General features: G+C 36.5%; 1 protein-coding gene across 3 annotated transcripts in view; it reads right to left on the bottom strand.

The window, feature by feature from the left end:
- LOC117417637 (adhesion G protein-coupled receptor A3-like) overlaps positions 1–16936 on the bottom strand; it is an 80787-nt gene extending 63851 nt beyond the window's left edge. For 2 of the 3 annotated variants that reach the window (XM_034029786.3, XM_034029787.3), the window contains exons 1-2: positions 16107–16879; positions 7603–7674 (exon numbers count right to left, since the gene is read on the bottom strand). In XM_034029786.3, coding sequence (XP_033885677.3) covers positions 7603–7674; positions 16107–16330 — 296 coding nt within the window. In that variant the 5' untranslated portion in view covers positions 16331–16879. The other variant, XM_058985245.1, reaches the window with a different exon arrangement.
- Positions 16937–21408: the final 4472 nt, after the last annotated feature.

The following is a 21408-nucleotide window of genomic DNA, read 5'->3' as shown; positions in this document are numbered from 1 at the left end:
TGTGTATGTGTGTGTGTACTGTACAATAGTTGACATGTTCTTTAACCTTGGAGGTCTTCTAATTATACATATATTTTACAGAAAAACAACCATTGTAATTAGATTTTTCTGGTTCAGTCATTCATTCCCTAACCATTAACTGTGCACTAAAAGGAGAGGCTTTCTTATCTAATTACATAAAACCCTTCGCCTCACAATGTCATAAGAGACTAATTAAATACGAAATGGAATAGAAGAAGCAGCAGGGGTATTAATATGTTGTCTCTTTTCCAAAACTACAGGTTACACTGTAATTATGGGAGGAGAAGGTATACAGTAATGGGCAAACAAATACTGCTCTGAAGGGCTGGGACTTCTGTGGCAGTTCATTCGGTGGGGGACAGCTAAATTATTCAATCATTGAGGAGATGCTGAGTGGGAAAAAGCACAACCCCTATTGTACTCTGAATAAAAAGGAACGAATTCACATTCATGTACCAAGTACATGTAACAAACTAATGAGGGGAAAGGCCATTTTACAACATAAGTGTTCAAGCTGCACAGGGGCTCCTCTATAGAATGCTACCTCTGCGTATTCTATACAAGAACACTCGACAGGGTTTCGTTCTACAGTATATGCTCAACGCATTGTGTTTTCCAAGCCTGCACTCTAGAAGATGCATGATAATGAGCAGAATCTGATCCATGAAGATTTTAGTAATTTATTGAATTACCAATACAATTTTATCTGCCGGGTATTTACTTTTTTGATCTATATAATATTGTATGTTTGCGTGTTGTAAATTGCCGTCCAGTGCATCCTGAAAACAAGATGTTACATTTCAACAGATTGTTTTTAAATAAATACATATTTGTTTATTCCATTGATAACATAGTAAATGCATGTCTATTGGTTCCAACAAAGACATATGATTAAGGAAATAAATACACCTGAAAGTGTACAGTAAAATGAGTGATGCACATAAAATAATTCACAAATGAAAACTATTTAGCTTCAGGAATTTTGGCATAAAAAAAATCTATCATGTCTGTAAGCATTCATTTTGTACTATTGTAGCTATCAAGAAATATGTATAATCTTGGGGAACATAAATGATTCTAACATAACAATATTGTACGCAAGTCCAAGCCACAACATTCCCTTGCTGACTGAAAGATGAGGAGGGGTCAAGGTCCAACAATGGACCTCCATAGCTGGATACAGACTAGCTTCATCGCTTGCCCCAGAGCTTCTTATTGCTGTATGCAGAGATCTTAAACACATAGGATATGGTCTTCAAGTTACCATGCAATTTCATAAAACATTCTATTTGTATAACTTTCATCATTCAAAAGTTACATTTTCATAGTCATGCATTAGACACATCTCTGGTGACACTACGAAATGGGAAAGTTCAATAGTGCATGGATCATCGTGAGTGGGCCACAGATGACTGGAAAAAACACAGTGGTCAGATGACTCAGCCTTCACTTTGCTTAATGCAAACGATAGGGCGATGCAACTGACCAAGGTGCTGATGGTAGTTTGGCTTGGATAGGCTTTTATTCCTGGACCACTTATGACACTATTCCTACAGGGGATGTCAGTAATATGTTTATTTGAGTGATGTATCAGATTCACAGCAGGTCACAATGGAACAGTTTGACTGGACCAGTTCAAGGAGCATGATGCAAACTTCTCACACATTTAAAGGCCTGATTGAACTGGAATTAACAGTACAGTACGTTGTCTTTGTCAGTATCCACATCTGCCAGCCACTCTGGCTGGTACATGCATTGATTGAACAGTTGTCTGTTATTCACACCAGAACTGAACCTTGTGGAATCTGTACCTGGTTGAACTTTGATCCTACAAGTATTGAGGCAACATTACTAATAAAGTAATAGCTACTGACTAAACCTCTCCAGTAGATCGATGGTTTTGGAATACATACTGTACTGTACCACAATAATGTAATATATATGATCATAAAGCATGCATTCTGCTCTGTGAGCTAGCCTTTGACTTAAAACATCGGTGCTTTTTAAAGGTACTCTGCTGCACAGCATTTATGGTCTTGAAGCTAGATAAAAAAAAAAAAAAAAAAAACACAATACAGTCAGATCTAATAAAGTGGCTCACTGGCCTTTACTCCTATTAGAAAGACCTGGAATCACTTTAACCTATTATTATCCATCACAACAACTGGTGCGTCAAGATCTGTGCAGAGCTAACCTCGATAGCGCTGACCCAGCTGATGCCTGTAGCAGGTGTGCTTTGAATGGAGATCAGAGACTAAAGATGTTGTCCCGCCTCAGTGATTTCTCATGGTACAGGGAGGCTTTGCAAAGATGTGCCTTGCCAGACAGCTCACAGGGAACTGAATTTTTTATCTGGTCTTGTCTTCATATACAGCGGTCTCATCAACATGCGGTTCAGTGTGCTTCTTTTAAGATGAATCCTAAGACAACCATTTTCTATACAGCACCTGATGCTTCCACCACCTTTCTCCAATGCATTTCTAAAGGCATGTTCAAAAAGCATCACCCTTTCACCTCATAGCACAATGGTATAAGCATTTAATGAAACGCAGCTACTGTATTTCAAATGCGAGTAGTGGTTATTAAAATGTTATGAACTGTGAATTACACGGAATCCTGACAGAATCCTGTCTCCCACGATCTATAATAACTCCCTAGTGTTAGCTTGAGAGCTGCATTAGCAGGTTGTCATGACAAACATTACAGGTGCATTAAGATCTACAGTAGTTCATCTTTAATGTATTGATATACAGAGGTTGGAAAAGGAATGGAAACACCTGCTATATATAGACCATATGCTTTTGTGAAAAGTGTGTTTCTTATCTCAAAAGTGATTATACAATGCAATGCATAACAGCCACATATCCCTTCAGAGCAATTTAAACACCTAGCAGACTCACTACCACATTTGAGTCCAGTATTACCTGTTAATGTGGCACTGCACATTATTTACAGTGCTATGGCAGTTGCTTCTAATTTTATCCAGCCTAAGTATTTATAACTGAAATTGGTTTATTGTTTATGAATGTTAGCTTTGTACTAATATTTGTCAATGCATTTATTTTCTAAACAATACATAGAGGTTCTGAACCCCTCAGCTATTTGATGAATCTGTCTGGTTTCTAATCTTCTATATTGTTGTTATTCTTGGCAACAAAAAAAGTGTCTTCTCAAATGAATTGCCAAGGGGATTGTTTCTCCCCTACTTGAATGTGCTCAACCTCAACGATTATCACAGCCCAGTCCTGCTTGAAAAAACAAAAAGCAACCATGGTGGCACGACTCGCAAAGTATTTGAACGCAGAGGGACCCCTTGTCATTGTAGAATTCAGTCACACCATTCAATTGAATCCATGCTTGTTCATGTTACAGAAGAAATCAAACTGGCCATTTGGAAAGCTTTCTTCACCATACTGCTAAACCACCACATGTTCTGTCATGAAGTGTCTTCCTTCCATTCCATTTGACTGCGGTTTCAATCTTATCGACTGCACCTTAAACACAACTGCCAAGAATGTATGAATCTATATCATTTATTTAAAGACTGTAATTCCCCCAAGCTGAACATCTGGCCCACTGCTCTTCCTGCTTTATATAAACTGCCAAACCACAGAGTACAGTAAGTGGTCAGATTGATGAAACAGTTCTATCTGTATCTCTAAAAGGATGTATGTGCACAACGGCTTTGAAGAATACCAATGCATGGTTTCCATGAGGCAAAGCCAAGGACAATTTATGATAACATTCCAGTACATATCTTTTTATTTATTACTTTTGAATCCACCATCTAGGATTATAAATCAGATAATTGATTTTCAAAATAGGTCTGGAAAAGTTATTAAAAAGGAAGTCTGCAAAACAGTTTGAAAAAAGATTGTACACTTGGTTATTGATTTGCCAAACATTTATAATCCGCATGATCTTCTCAACAGATCAGTTTAAACAGCTCAATAATTGAAGTCTGTCTTTTATCACCCTCCTTCACTTGATCCAGAAATACTCCATTGGATTCAAAACTCTGGGCTGTGGACCAAGAGCTTTGATTTTGCACCCAAACATTTAAATAAAATCAGTGTTTATTATGACATGCCGCTCAGAAGAAAAAACCTATTAAGATATATAAACTATTGTGATTTATAAACACTCGCTTTCAAGACCTCAATAGTAATCTTTAATGAAACTGTGCTATTTCTACTTACACCAGAAGAGGAACTGTTGAGGTCTTGAAAGCTAGTGTTTGCCATATCACTGTAAATCTGATAAACAGTATCAAATTATCATGATTACCTCCATGAACACACCAAAAAAAAATTTTAGGAAAAATATTGAAATTAAAAGAGTGTGTCAGTATATATGGTGTACTGCTGTACTGTATATCATAATTCATTCTGACTGAATACTTTCTATTTTGTTCTAATACGAATATAATAAAATAGGAATAAGTGACACATGACCTTGAAAAGTATAAACTCCCTATTTGAAAAACTGCTTTACCGAATACAGAAGACTTGAAAGGTGAGTTTTATAACAAAGAATACATACACTGAGCCAGAAAAGTGTTCAAAAGTATACACAACCTCTGCCAATGTTCAAAACTACTTTTCATTTGCCCTGTCATACAGTATCAGCAGCAAGCTATTGACAACGTGCAACTCATTTTCATTCTTTCATTTTGTCTAGCTAACTTTCAAAAGCTGATAATGATGTGGTTTTAATTGGTTCCCACTGTAGCTGTCTGCAACATCTTAACCTCTCAGGCCTATCCTGTGCTGCATTCATTAAGGTTTTTACCTCAAGATCACTCATGGTTTTGACAAATATCCTAATATAAGTGGGCTGCAGGGAGCTAGTTTCACCTCAAGCACACTGGTATTTAAAAGTGTTTAACAGGCGACCTACAAACATTGATAAGCCAGGCTTCTTGGGACAGAGGCAGCTGCTTGACACAGAGTTGCTGCTGTTGTTAACCTCAGTACAGTTTGATAGCTGGATTAAGATGTCTGCCAACAGTTTCAGATGGCATAATACATGACATTGTGGTCTCACGCTGATTTGTCATGGTCAATGGTGCTAACACGGTCAGTCTACTTCATTTATCCAGATTTAGACAGAAAAGCATACCAAAAAATATTTAACTTGGTATATTATTATTATTAAATATTTGCTGAATTTAGGTTTTCAAATTTATATACAGTCTAACTTCACTATAATGAACCCTTCTTATAACAAACCCCTTTTTTTAACAATCCAAGCAGCAAGAAATATTTTTTTCAATGGAAATCAGCCCTATTAAAACAATCACTTTTACAAAATCTACCCAGATAAAATGATCTTGGTAGTGACTAGCACTGAACTTTCTCCAGTGTGAATGTGTTATTCTCTCAGTGAAAACAAAGACCTTGTGTGGCAAAGTGGGTTGCAGTGTGCAGGTGTAGTGGTGCTTGTGGTGAAATACAATTTATTCGTGCACAGTTGCGAAGTGTTGTCCGAGTTTAGTGCTGGCCTGTAGCGACAGCTCCGGATCATGATAGCCGTCTAATAATAACAAAGTGTAATTAGACAGAACAAACAAACAAAACACTTGTGGTTATTTTACAATTCTCCTTTCTCAGTTCACTCTTAACCATAACAAAAGGAACAGATCACTTATCCACGTCCCCTTTTGTACCGTCAGTCAACCCCCCTTGGTTAACGAGAGCAACCATTTCTCCTCCAATCAGCGGTTGCCACATCGCTTTCCCTCTGGAGCGATGACTTGGTGTACCGTAGCTCCGCCCCCTTTCTAGATGGCCGACTTCCATCTAACCCTTGGAATGAATTGTCAAGACATCCAGTCCAGGGTACTCTGTTCCCTTTATGCAGCAACCTCACAGGTCGGGAGGGAGATTTATAATCAAGATTCATTCTTTCTCTGTCACACCTTGGTAGGCTAATTTGAAGATAAGGCTGATTCATAGATAACCATGTGTGAATCATGTGTGACATATGCAACCGTTGCCATCTTCACACAAACTGCAACCATGGCAACAGGTGTGAGGAGGTAACAAGACTGAAACAGTGTGTATTGAGAAAAGCACAAAAAAATATGAAACAAATCGACGCTGGATATGTTTTTCAAGAGAAAGGCCACGTAATTACTGTATTGAGCACGTAAGTGTACTTTTAATTTTTTTCATTTCTTACCTGTTTCCTTTTAAATATGCAGTTTAAATGCTGATCAATGTGAAGATGTCTTGAAAGAACTACTGTATAAAAGATGTTCAATTCAATTTGGGTGTTTCTTCGTTATTCTGATACAGAAAATTGGCAACCCATATTATAGTGAACAACCTGATATAACGAACATTTCTCCAGGTCCCAAGGGGGTTCGTTATAGTGAAGTTAGACTGTATACAGTATATAATATAACCTAGAGATTACATTTTTCAGTCCAATGTTTTTGTATTGCCAAAGCCTACATTTATATGTACAGAATTCACTATCAATTTTCTTACATTTCTTTAGCTTATCATGCTAAAATATACCATTAATTTGATGACCTTTCTTTAAATGTGGTCAAAAAATCTCAGACTGCAGACAAAACTAATTTTAAGTCAGACATAATTAAAGTCAACTGTAAGTTTGAATCAACTATTATGCATTGAAATTCACTTTGCTGAACTGACTCCTGGGAAAAAAACTCTGTTGGCTTCAAACCATTTCTCCCACTGGCCCCATGTCTTATGTACTTTCTGTTCCCACCAAAGGTTAAGAAGCAAACTGTTAGGCTGATTAATGTGCAGCAATCACAGGTTTTTAACAGACAAAACCACTAATGAGAGGGTTGCACTTGTCACAAAATCAGAAAGCACAATGCTGCACAAGTCCAGTAATAAGAAGCAGGATTTAGCTTTTTCTTCTGAAGCCCAGTTTTCCAGTTTGATAAATACAGCATTTTAAGGTCTAATGACCTAAGCAACTCAGTTGCCCATGTCGAAAGTCCACTTTAAGCTGTCAAATGATATATAAAGGTGGTGGTTCACTTTCAGGTTTGGCAAATGAAGCCATTTTAAGTGAATACTGCAGACCATGTGTTTTTTTTTCTCCATTTTAAACTAGCTATCATTTAAAAAAAAAAAAAAAAAAAACACACATGGCATGCATTCAATATTTCTTCCATGGATAAAATTAGTCTAAAAGCCTCATTTACAAAGCCCTTCAGATTCAATTGTAGTGTATATGAAACATACAAAGTGCTATTTACTGTACAGAGTACAGGAAGCCTCTCTCTATACATAATTGATTGCTATCCAGTCCTGCCCAGAAGATGTAGAGTGCATCTGCTATTTTAGCAGCACTGATGAATCAGACTGCATCTTGTATTTTATTGCTCTTATTATTTCAAATATTTGACCGAGATGTGCTTTGAGGTTAAACAATGACCCCCCCCCCCCCCCCAATAATATAGGACCTATACCCTGTATAGGTCCTTTGTTGTTGTTGTTGTTGTTGTTGTTGTTATTATTATTAATACCCGTCTGTCTTTGTGCACACTAAAGAAATCACAAGCTATAATGAAACAGAACTGGGTCAGCTACTCACAGTCTCTCCAGGGACCGCAGACCAAAGAATGAGCCGTTCTTCAGCAGTGAGATTTTGTTATTACTGAGAATTCTGCAAGAAGCGAGAAAGGAATTTGGTTAGAACAACAAATGAGATGGACTGTCAAATTAAAAAAAAAAAAAAAAAGAAGTTGACATCAGTGAAAAACAAAATAAGGTTAACACAGTAGCGTAAAAGTAATACAACATAAATTACTATCATGAAGTGCGTTTAGGTGCATTAGTCATTTAAAATAAATAAAACAAAATAATTTATTAAGTCAAAACTAAAGATGTGAAAGACATGTTTCATCTACATGAAAAACAACCTTTTGCATAAAAAAATGTATATTACTGTTTTATATTTCAAGTTTTTGGTAAGATTTATGACAGAAAATAACAAACCTTTGTGCAAGTTATAAAACAGAATTTGCACTTTATGGGTGCTTTACAGTATATACCATGGTCTTACTTTATGTGTTGCATACTTCATATATCAATTAAGAGGTTCTAATTCAGTCGGTTAAGACAATTACCATCAAAATACTTGAGGTTCAGCTACACAGACAACAAGCCTAAAACTGTACATTATATGTAATAGAGACAGTGCCATGGGGCTGCTTCCCCAACATGGGTCAACTGGTTTATTCAGCTGAATAGAGCACTTTGTTCATATAAGGGCTAACTCTAAATTAGTATGCAAATGTCAAACAAAAAAAGACCTAGCTACCGGTATTTACAGACCTTTGCTAATAAACACTGATTTAAATATGCAGCAAACAAACTGAACAATACATTGCTCCTGAAGCCAGTGTTATGGTTCAGTTTAAAGGATAGTCATTGATTCCTTTACATTTTTTTCTTAGTACTTTTTTTTAGCCAAGACTAAACACCTCTTAACAACTTACTTTATACATTTTTTTTTTCCCCATCGGTGATGTATTCACAAGAGTCACCTCATTCTATTTGAATAAAATGTGACATAAATACAAGGCAAATCGGTTCTATTATTATTATTATTATTATTTATTTCTTAGCAGACGCCCTTATCCAGGGCGACTTACAATCGTAAGCAAATACATTAAGTGTTACAATACAAGTAATACAGGTAACCTAGAAATGACATCTCTCTACATTAATAATAGACCCCCTACATACAGTATATACTCTCTCTATATATGTATGACACAACAAAAGTGGGTGATTGTAAGGAGAAGATGATATTACACTCGGTCCTCTGTCAGGATGCCTTGTGTCACGGGCTCCTTGATCCAAGTTGCTGTTATCAGGGACCAGTGACATAACACACAATGCAGTGCCCCCCCCCCCACCACATATGGTGGGGTAGGGTGGGGGGGGCTCTAAGCACATCAGCAGAGCTGAGGAGCCTCCTCTCGTGCAGCACACACACACACACACACACACACACACACATATATAAACACTTTTAACTTTTAACCAAGATGAACAACAGTTACTTAAACAAAATAATTTTATTCCTATAAATCTCAATTCCTATACACACCACAACATTTTAAACCAATGAAGATGGACAAATTGTCTTCCAATCTGAGGCCTCCTGTTACGGACGTGGAGGCGGGGCCTCTTGTAACGCGCCCTCACCCTCGCCCCGCCCCGTCCCGCCCCGCAGTGCAGGGTCCGCGGGGGCTTATGTTACACCACTGTCAGGGACTATAGGGAACGTTTTTTCGGCTTAGTTATCATCCTCCTTTGTCAATCTCCTAAGGACTGATCCTGATCTCCCCAAACTGACAGTCTTCCTAGCACAACTGATTAGTAATATACATGTAGGCTAATGCACTTCGATAAGAATAGATCAAAGGTTAAACCTGACCCCACATGTTCCTGGAAAAACAAACAAGAACAAATCCCAGAATCTCCTTTCATTTCAAAGGGAACTATTTCATTAACCCTCATCCAAGCACGTACTGTACTGCATGTGTCTCCTGAACAACTGGAAAGAAAAACAAACACCGCCAAATATTCAATAACATTGCATTGTTCCTCACCACACACATCTTGAGCATAATTCCTGAGGCAATGGCCATGCATATGATGGTTTAAATAGTAAACGACTAAAGTTCACTGTGATACTGGGTGTGTTAAGTAAGTGAGACACTCAGAGCAGCTCAGTGAAAGAACCCCAGGGTAAACTATGGTAAATGTATAGTATAATCACGGGAAAGCATTGTAAAATGGCACAAATATCATGCAAAAATACAGTGGTTAAGTTCTACATTATAAGGACATAGCCAACAATAGAGAACAGATGCTGACAAATGACTACACCCCAAGTGTGTATATTTTCTTTGTTGCATTCAATTGCAGAGATCTCCCCATTCCATCTGTACTGGTAATTTAGTTACAGAAGTACACATACCATTTCCAGGTGTACCTACATTTTAGAGCAGGAATACAAGCACTCCCAACAGCATATATTTCTATCATTCATTTTTCATTTACTTTACAGTTTCGGTACACATAAAATGCTAGCAGCATTGAGCAATACAATGACATGATTTAATGGAGGCTGTGAGGTCCAGTGGTTAAAGAAACGGGCTTGTAACCAGGAGGTCACCGGTTCAAATCCCACCTCAGCCACTGACTCATTGTGTGACCCTGAGCAAGTCACTTAACCTCCTTGTGCTCCATCTTTCGGATGAGACGTAGTTGTAAGTAACACTGCAGCGGATGCATGGTTCACAGACCCTAGTCTCTGTAAGTTGCCTTGGATAAAGGTGTCTGCTAAATAAACAAATAATAATAATTAGGAGTGGAATATAATCAAATTCCTTTTACTGAACAAAATAGAATTGCAGCAACTGTTTACACATTTTCAAGCACAGTAAATTTTTCCCATCAAAATAAATGTTTTGTATCGTGTCCACTCCAGCAAGTCTACTACATTCATTTGACATTTTTTCTGGGAATTGTTTAGTCTTGGGGAATTTAAGATGTTCAGCATAAACATACATTAACTGCTAAGAAATAAATAAATAGTACAATTATACCTAACTGTTACAGCATACATATTGCTATTACCGTCATAAAAAAGTGGATCACCATGACCTGCATTCACAGTATGTGCAAGCCAACATGTCATACACACGACAGACACCTCCTTGCATCCCCAGAGTCTGATACACTCAGCTAAACAATGACCTTTTATAAAAGCATGCACAAATAGCAATGACAGAAACTGAATGAAATACTTCAATAAAGATAAAAAATAAAAAAAAAGTTGTTTCTAAAACAAAACTGCCAAGTCATGAGTTTTTAAATCAATTCAGTCTACATGCAGTATACTTAAGTAATACCAGAGTAAATGTGACATATGCACAGTTTAAGCAATGTATATTTCACATTTATCCATATCATTATTTTTGAAAGAAAAGGCCTTAATAAACATAACTTAATGCTTTCATTAAAATTACTTGAGCACTGAAAAAAATGTCAGAGAATGATAATTGATAATTGCTGACTAAGGAGGAAAATTCTTATATTTGGGTTAAGCCACAAGGAGAATGATTCATTTTAAAAATTATAGTCACCATTTTATAAGATTAAAGAAATACAGCTAAAAGTAGCATGGGTACCTTCTGAGTGAACAACCTATCACATTCCTTTTGGTTTATGTAATTTAAACATGCTGGGTATAATGGGTGAGGTAAGAAATAAATAAAGATGCAACACAAAACTGCAGAAAAATGAAATAACTTAAATACTTATATTTCAATGAAACCAATCACAGTAACCAAATAGGGTAAAGAGCACGACACGAAGTATTACAAATAACTTGCACTGCCAACTCAATGGGTTCTGGCCACTGTGCTTCAAACACTGAACCTCTGTTATTCTATAATATCAGGTTGCTATGCTCAGCAAACCAAAATAACATATTTCATATCAACAAACATTGACCTTGGACATGAAACACAGACTGTTATAGAGCTTAACGTGGTATTAGGAGTGCTTCAATTAAGCTACAGCTAAAGATCTGTGGCCGTATGCCCTGGCCAAATAAGTTAACTGGGCTGGATTTGGTTTGGGACAGTTTCCTTTCCTAACGCTGAAACTATTTCAAGTGGAGTTGTATTTTTTAAAGTTATTTCATGTTGAAAGAGTTAATGATCACACATATGCCAATTTGGTACATTCACTAATTATTCAGGATAAATAAAACATTGGCTCTATAACATGGCAGTGGAATAAATATAGATTTTTAAGGGTATCTGTTAATTCGCCCCATAGTGATAATAAAGTATCCCTTATGATTCCCTCATAGCTATAAACTATTTATTAATGCGCTGAGCTAAAGTTGTGTTAATACTAGTAATTACATGAGAGAAATGCTAACTACATATGTGTTTTGTTACATGAAGTGTGAGACACCCTTCATCTCTCAGCCGATGCAACCACTACAGACTGGTTATACTTCAGTCTTGTGGTCACAATGCCAGGAGACAGTGGTGCAAAGGGTGTGCAACACAACCAGCTTGAGCTGAAAACAATGAAACCCTGGTGGCGTCCAGTCTCCCTTTGACAGCAAGACAGCTACACAACTGGAGAGACTGGCAATCTCCCCCAGCGATGGTCTCCTAATTGAAGTATGAACCCGCCTAAGCAGCGTCAATGTCACTCTGCCACTGGGGAAATCCAGACTTCAAATCCAGTTCACCAATCTCTGAGGATCTATCTTAGTTATCTTCTCTGTATGGCACAATTACCTCTGAGAGCCCTGAAGGGCACGGCTGCCAATAACTGACAATCACTCCTGTTCACTGAGGGTCTGGAAGGCACAGAAATCTATAAAATCTATACAGTAGATGAATTCACATCACAAATGATTAATATAAAAGCCATTCCTGTATGTTTTAAGACAGCTTTCACCAGCTTCTCTATGCATAAAAGTAGCAGGAAAATCACTTGGCATTAATGAAACTACAGCAATCAAATGCAATATCATAACTTGATTTGTAATGCAAAGTGATGGAAGCATGGCAGCTACTGTATTGAATAAGTGTGACTTCCTGCACACCCAGACATTACTAGCACAGTCTACAGCCGAGTCAATTGACTCTACACACATTCAATCTCAGGTGACGACAATGCATCACTGTACAATCTGGAACACTCGGTCTCAAAGTGTCTATCAAATGATATACAGTATCTAACGGGTGGGTACACATGCCAAATGCTGCTTATACTGTATGCACCTGGAAGCTTCTTCTCTTGTGTTTGAGTGAAACTCACGAGTCTGAACAGAACAGGCTTAATTGAACCTTGGATTCTAGAGAGTACTGATATGAATGGCTTGAGATGTCTATGGATCAAAACTCATAAAACCAACTGTGAAGATGGTTATGAATCTAAAAATGAGGACTAATGTAGTTGTTATTAATGGAATCCATACATACCACAAACATTGCCTTAACAACTCACAACATTATTTAAGTCTGGTAACATAAATGTAATTCTGTTTTGTTTTCTTCCCAGATATTGGTCCCTCAAGAGTCAATGTACTGCGTGCCAGATTACAAGTACACAAACTGCTCCAATTTACATGACAAAACAGCAATAAACCACAAAACTGTACTCAAGTTCACTTAATGCTTATATATTATGCCATTGCTGATATAAAACCCATGTGGATAGTTTAATGATCCAGTTTCTATGGAGAATGTTTAAAAACACATTGCAGGAAGTTATGGTTCCTGACTCAGGAAGCAGACTGAAGCAAAAAAAAAAAAGAGAACAAATAATACAAATTTGCATCAGACCTGAAAAACTCTCTGGTTATATGTGCGCCACTAAACTGTACACTTTTTATAATAACAAAACAGCACTGGTTATTTCAAACACTGAAGGTTTGTCCAGGACTTTTTCCTAAATGTCTGCTATTTTTCCCATTCTGATTGTAAATGTTTCTTTAGATCTGCAGTACACAAACTGTAGGTTTTCAATTTAAAAAACATTATAAAACAGGCTTTTGCAGGAATGTGTGTTATTATAACAATAAAACAATGCATCTTATTTTGATTAAAAAAAAAAAACTGATCTGTGGTCCAGGCACTACAATGCACAACAGTTGTACTCAGCAAGAAATTCCAGAAATCTTCCTTTAGTAAAGTGTCTTGACTAGATTAACAGTAAATCAGATTGTTTAATGATGATCATCTCTTTGTAGACTGTACACTGATTTTGACTTGCTTCCATGTATAATGAGCTCTTAAGCCATCATTACAATCTTCTGAACCAGCATGACTGATCGGCAGCTAACCCACACTACCAGCGCCAACAGCTTAACACCAGTGTTACTATTATAGAGAAATTGCTGCCAACTTGCTATAGCCTTTTGACAAAGTCTCGTTATGGGAATTCTTTCACCACTCCCCATTTTGTTTTACTGTAGATTTCAATGTTGAGAAAACTAAGGGTCTAAATGAAATGTGGACACAAACAGCTGGCATTTATGTTTGTTTGGGATTTTTCTATTAAACTACTATATGGAGCCATATAAGTGTTTGGTTAATATATGCATACCGATGGAGTAATTTTACTATAAGTAGTGCAAAAACTGAAAATGACAGTAAATTATAAAGCCCCCTATTTGATTTCAGCCTGATCATTTTGTATCACTTTTCCAGACAGTTTTGCTCTCCTTTGCCCTGATCTTGTTATACAGTACGATTGAGGAACACAAATCTTGTCATATGTAACGTCTAGGTTAAGAAAGCACAGGAGTTTTGAAGTGCAACACTGACTACAGCTTCCTTTCACCACTGAGCTGCCTCAGGTTAATCTGCTTTCCATTGACCTCAGTGTTTGCTCAGAGCATGTTTGAGAGCTACTGTGTGACAGTAACAGGTGTTAAGACCTTTTCAGGTGACTGGTATCCATCAGCAGAAAGCCTTCCACTCCAAGCATCACTGGTGATGGATACAAAAAGCATTCAGGCAGTACAGACTTGAACAGGCTGTTATATAGTTTCCTGAAGTTAATAATTATAATGCAATTCATTAAATAACTATTTACAGCATGTATATTATTGTAAGGGAATGTTAGTTATTGATGTATTTAAAGTTTTAACTTAAACACTTGAACAATACCATTCTGAAAATGCACGTAACTTTAAATTGAAATATTTATTCTAAAGATTTGTCATTAGAGATACTTGACATAATTGAAAAGCATAGCACAAATCTGATATTGCTGTATCTTCACAAACTACCGGCAAATGTTAAAAAAAAAAAATCTGCTTGTAATGGAGTTATTACTAATGTACTTCTTTCAAACCATTATTGTTTATTTTCATTATATAACACAACAGAATTGAGTGGAGGGAAACCACTTGAAGTAGCTAAAGGTCACATTTCCTAATGCAGGAAAAGCACTTTGCCAAATAGGAGCTGTTACTAATAAAGCTAAGTTCATAACATTTCAATTGCAGGGAAGTAGGTTGGTGCGGAACCATTTCTGTACAGGTTTTAAGAGGACAGCTACCAAGGAGAGCAGAACTGTACAATTACTGCAGGCTTGTGTCCAGCTTGGAGTGCTTCACTTTATAAAGGCATTGTTACAGAAATGTAAAAAGAGACTTGCAGAATGCATGTGATGTTAAGAGTAAACTGCACCGACAAACACAATTAAAAGAAAGACACATTTGCAACACAGCATTATTGTTTGATATTGTCTCATTTAAAATCTACTTCCGGTCAGCTTACTTCAATAAGGAATGCAAACGAAACGCCTAATTTTTTTGTGGATTAAACACTTTTTTTCTTTAGAAGTTTACATAGAGCCCTACCAGACTAGTAGCTTTGGCTGCAGTAGAATTATAACTGTGTCTGTTAGTGCCGGAAGATGCCTGGATATGGATGTTGTCACTGGTGGGTGTTGTAAGGTAGCATTAAATTCAAAAGATGATGGCTATATTCTAAGTTTTGTTTTCTCACACAGACATATTGACCAATATGGAGAGCACACAGAAACTGGAGAAACTGATGAATATTCACCTAGATCATGCATATGACCTGTTTTAAAAGCACAAACATTAACCAGATGTGTGTGTCCCCCCCGGTAAGAAACGCGGGGTATATTTTAAGAAAGTGAACTCATTAAGTGGTGGTGTTTCATTCCAGAAAATTAAACAGTACAGTAAATATCCCTACACGCCTTCTCTTTCTCTCAAACCTAAATACTAGACTTTTTAGTTTTATAATGTTTGTTAATTAAAAAAAAAAAAAAAAAAAAAAAAAAAAAAGTACAACTACAATGCCATGCCTTCTTGGGGTCTTATAGTGTGCGTGTGTTATTTGTATATGTGTTTTCATTTTTTAAAACAGAAAGAAACACAAGTATAACGACTTATAAACAACATGACTAAGAAATTGCGCGGTAATTAAACAAACTTGTTAAAATAAATACCCAAGTTACTTTAAGGAAAGTATGCTGTAGATTACTCATATTAAACACCATACTCACAGAGAAACTGTCTTGTTGGGCAAAAAGCTGGGCTGTAAAGTTTCCAGTAACTCTCCGGTGTTACAAACAACTTTGATGCGAATAGTTTGTCTCCCAAACCCTTTGACTTTGGAGCGCTCGGCTGTGCAGCGGCAACTGTCAATGATTAGGTCAGGACAGTTTCTGTTTGCTGAAGAAATTCCCCAAAATCCAGCGACTAAACATACCATGCACAAGAATTTCATCGTGAACAGAACCTCGGTTTGAATTGTCTTAGCCCTTTCCAACACGGAACATGACAATCGCTCATGTCACTGTTGTTTTACATAGGCCATAATAAGTCTTATCCATGGCAATACAGACCGTTATAGATGAGTGTCACACAGCGTCCTTTCCCCAGTGAAAGCAACATAATATCATATACAAGCATGTTTTGTTAAATGTAGTGACCCGACTAATATATATTAAAAAACATGTCATTAACATGTCAGTTTGTAGTATCCTTGCGTTTGTTTAAATCACATGTCTATCATGATCACTGATTGATGTCCAAAATTATTTGTTGCGCTTAATCCACTGATTTATTATTATTGTTCTTTTAAGTATAATTTCCATCTTCAGCAAGGCTAGATTAGTAAAAAAATGCTTCAATCAAGCGGTGTCTGAGTTCTGGACCTATACTGGTTTTCTGAGATGCAAAAGTTGCCGAGTGGTGCAGGCATGGAACCTCAGCAATCAACAGGTTACCCAGACACTGATTACAGCGGCTCTGCCTAATGGGCATTGAAGCAGAAACTCACTTTTTATGTGTGTATTGCCGGGGCTGCTAAAATGCCAGAGACACACCACCCCGCCTCTTACAAGACGAATGGAAGTCCTTCTGCATTTTTATTGGCAGACAAAGAATCACGTGATGAGGTACAAGTTAAAATCAGTGGAGACTTGAGTGTGGAAACGCTAAATGGGCAAGTGGCTTTTGGAGAGATATGGTATATATTATTTTACATGCTAATAAGCTTTCAAAATCAAACTTAGTGCAGGGTGGGGTGAATTATTTGGTGTGTTATACCACTATAAAATAATAATAAATAAGAAACACTGCAAAGCAAAACACGTAAAAGAAGAAATTGATAAATAACAAGTTCATATTAATGCTTTTTTTTTTTTCGAGGGAAAGTCTGCAGTAGTTATATACATTTTGAACAGCCCAGATTACATTTCCCCAAAGTTATGTTAGTTTTATTGACAGAAGAATCCACCTTAAACAAGGTGTTCCTATTAATATGTCCTGAAACCCTGACCGGATGTAACAATTACGTTCGTAAGAAACAATTCATAGAAGAAATGTACTTTTTTCAGGCAGTGCTGCAGGGGAACAGGTTAGTGTTTAGACTCCGTTACAGATGTACTTGCAGGTTAGACATGCTTCTGTGAGCGCTGTTTATGCCACAGAGGTGCTTAAAACTTGTGAATCTAAAGTTAAACAAGAATATATGAGATGTTTCATACCTATACCAAGTTGCTCTTTAACTCATGGTAAAGAAGAAAAAAAATAAGTCAAATTGAGGAATCCAGTTTCCTGCATGGTGTTCTGTAGGCATTGATGTGTTGAGTATCTCTGAGGGAGCTTCAGGAAACTGGAGTAATTCAGGCAGAGCAGTTGATGTCTGAAATGTTTAAACTGGAAATCTGCTTTAATCATGATAGTATTTGCAGTTGGTTCATATATAAAGTTAGAAAGCAGTTTATTTGCTACAGTTTTGACGTTTTACAGAAGTCATATAAACCTGAAAAAGAGGGGGCGTCCAAAGAATATATCATTGAGTGGAATAAACATAAGAAGGTTGCTGTGTTTTCATACTTCTCTGTGGCTCAAACTTAGAATCAAAGCATTGGCAGAGGTGCCTCATTTGTGTGTTTTGCGAGCTGAGATATACAGAAGATTAAAGTGAATCTGCAGGTGAATCGTTGTTTGGTGATATCAAAGCTCGCCCTGTGACTTACTGGACACAGCAACCTTAAAAAACAGTACTACTGAAACAAATAATTGTAGACATCTATTTCTTGTAACTTTTTTCCTCATCCACAGAAGCAAAACTTCTGCTACAAAAGATTTTTCCTATAATTATTTGTTTTTAAGAAATTTCTAGAAGTTATAAATTTCCTTTGGGGTATGTAAACTTTTGACTACAACTGTAGTTAGATATCCTATGTATATTGCAGCTAAGGGTGAAGGGTATTGCAGATATGGGTGAATGTCGGATTATTTTGAGCTATATGCGGCCCGTTTTATGAAATGGTTAAATCGATTTTTTGGATATGCGGCCTGTGATAAAAGTTGAGTTGCACACCTTTGGTATAACACATGGGCAACACTACACTCAATGTGTGGATTAGTAGGAGTGGACATTCTCTAGATTATTAGATTAGGTGCTGTTTCTAAAACTTTTCCACCTCTAGTTGGGAGACAGAGGAAAGGACCACCATCTCTGAGAACATTCATCTGATTATTAAATATTAAAATATGCACTGCAACAATATGTAACAGTGCATTTTATTTTATTTATTTATTTTATTTATGTTTGACAGGCAGATGTTATCATACTTTTTGCTTTCACATCATTCACATGTTGTTTTATAAATGGAAGCTAAGTAATAAAAAATGCAATGGAAAGCTTTTGAAGTGGAGCAAATATTCCTATTGTTGTTCTGAGAGCAATCGAAGAGTATGGGTTGAGACGGCACTATGAACTCCACAGACAAGGCATTACTATGTTTCTAGGAAACTGACAAACACAATTCACAAAAAAAAAGAATCAAAACCATGGATAAACACACTCATTGTGTAAGTACAGCTCCTGTAGGGTTCTGAAAAAGGACCCGTTTCTGGATAGAGTATTAATCTGATTGATTTTCAGATAATATGAAGCTTTACCCTAGTTGTTTTTGCTAACACAAATACTTAAACCATCTTGCTCTGGTGTTCTATAAAACAGTATTTTGGGTCCATCCTCAGCTTCATTGCTCACAAGTCAAAATAACTTTTCAAGCATGTCCAATGTGATAACATTCAGTCAGTACAATTGCAGATTAAAATCCCATTCCCATTCCATTTAACTCATAAACTGATAGTTCAGTCATTTGCACATTGGTATATATGGAAGCATATGTGGTTTATTTCCTGAAAAAGACTGCTCCAGTTTGAGGTTATGTAGACAGTTAGACAGGAATATCAATCAACTGTTCATATTGTGTGTGATCATAATAGCTCCGGGCAGGGACTCCAGCTGGATAAACTCAAGAAATGTTCAAGAAAGAAAGAAACGTTTCTCTTGTACATTTGTTGCCCAGTGCTTCATACTCACAGACTGCCTCTGAGAGGAGTTCAACCAGAAAGATTAAGTTTTTAAACAGATTTCTGACCTGCCAAATGTTTACAGTCATTCATCTGTTATAGCCAAAGGCACACATGAATCCACTCTCTAAAGAAGACTGACCCAAGCTTGTTCATTGTTGGATAAGACATACTTTCAAGTTTTTACATTTTCTTTCTGTGAATCATATTTTGTTTACACAGATGTACACCTCTATTTATAATAACTAGATCTTCTTGGGAAACGACCCCAAAACACTTAGGAATGAACTCCCTTGACATCATCTTTTATACAATTTTGAAGACAGAAAATATTTTGGACAAGTGCCCCAAACTTTAACTTGGCTATCATATTAATGGGAAAAAAGAACTAATTGGTCTTACATTTTGAAAATATTTTTGTAAAGCAGTATTGAAATAGCAACCCAGGTTTTTATTGCATTTTAGAAATAATTGTAATATTTTTTCTCCATAATATTTGTGGAAAATGTGGTATTTCTTAAATCTGCTGGGGTGTTGCAGGGGGAAAGGTTAATGGTTACACTGGAGTACTTTTCTGTTGATGCCACAGAGGTGCTTTAAGTGTTAAGACACGCAATTATGTTATGACTGAAACAAACAAACAAAAATAAATAAATAAATAAATACATTTACAAAGTGAATCTAAACAAATAAGTCTAAATATGTCATACCCAAAACAAGTTGCTCTGTACCTGTGCATGAAATATACTTCTTTATAGTCTTTAGCCAGCTGACAAGCACCACAAAAAAACTTATACAAGTCTGCAGAATTTAATGTGGTTTGCTCTCTGCCATTTCTGCTCAAGTTGTTCAATAATAATGGGAGGCCAAGAAGCAGTGTTATTGGGAAACAAGCACTTCTTTATCCCAACTGCTGGGGTCTGTCGTAGTTCATTAGGAAGACAAAATTCAATTATTCAAACATTAATTGTGGGTGGGGAAAAAAATAACACAGTATCTACTTTGAGGAACTGACAATCAGTGCAGTGCTTGTTGAGCAGATATAGCAATCTGGAGGCTATTACACAACGATAGTGTTTTATGTGAGTAATTCATTGTCTTAAAAATGTTCTCAAAAGCTTGATAATTAGGGACCTTCAACAAACTTGCATTCCTCACGGGTGAAAAAGAAATTGTACACCTGCAGTCCAAACAGGAGCAGGAATTCATTCAAATATACGGTTAAGCAACTGAAACCAGTTTGAATTTTTATAGCTGTAGGAGCGTTAACATTTTTACTGTCATTATCAGAACCTGATTATGGCAATCTAAACAAATTGGTTAAAATAAGTCTAAATATTATTTTAACCAATTTGTTTAGATTGCCATAATCTATTCATTATCAGATCTAGACATTGATTAATAGACTGTAGAACCTCAAATCAGTATATTGATATTCACACACAATTTAAAAATACATTTCCAAATACTGTGGGAATGCTGGTTTACTGTTCCAATGTGTCAATCCCATTTGCATTGTGTGGTCCTTAATTGGGAAGCACATTGTTTACAGATTTATGCTGTAAATACCTGTCTCACGGGCATTGCTGAACATTTTCCCTTAAAACACGGCCAGGGGGCTAATGTTGAACATTGCCCTTTTTTGTTTCTTTACTAATCATACTGGAAGCAAGGTGTACAGCTATGACGAATCATTTTGCATCACCCTATAGAATTTACTTATTTTGCTTCATAAAGTTATGTTAACCTATTGAATTACATACCGCTTTGTAGTTTTCCATGCACTTAATGAAAAACTGACAACATTTACAAATGTGACATTTTGAAATCTAACATGTAATACTGTACTGTTATTATGGCTCCCGGTAGACTTTTGCGATATTATTTTGTAGTTTCATTGATTGCATGATGTTAAATTAAAGATCTAAATGATGTTCATATAGTTTTATTTTTATTTTTTTTAAATGA

The sequence above is a fragment of the Acipenser ruthenus genome, chromosome 13 (assembly GCF_902713425.1).
Source record: "Acipenser ruthenus chromosome 13, fAciRut3.2 maternal haplotype, whole genome shotgun sequence".
In the NCBI taxonomy this organism is placed as follows: Eukaryota; Metazoa; Chordata; class Actinopteri; order Acipenseriformes; family Acipenseridae; genus Acipenser; species Acipenser ruthenus.
This window is presented reverse-complemented; position numbering and strand designations above follow the sequence as displayed.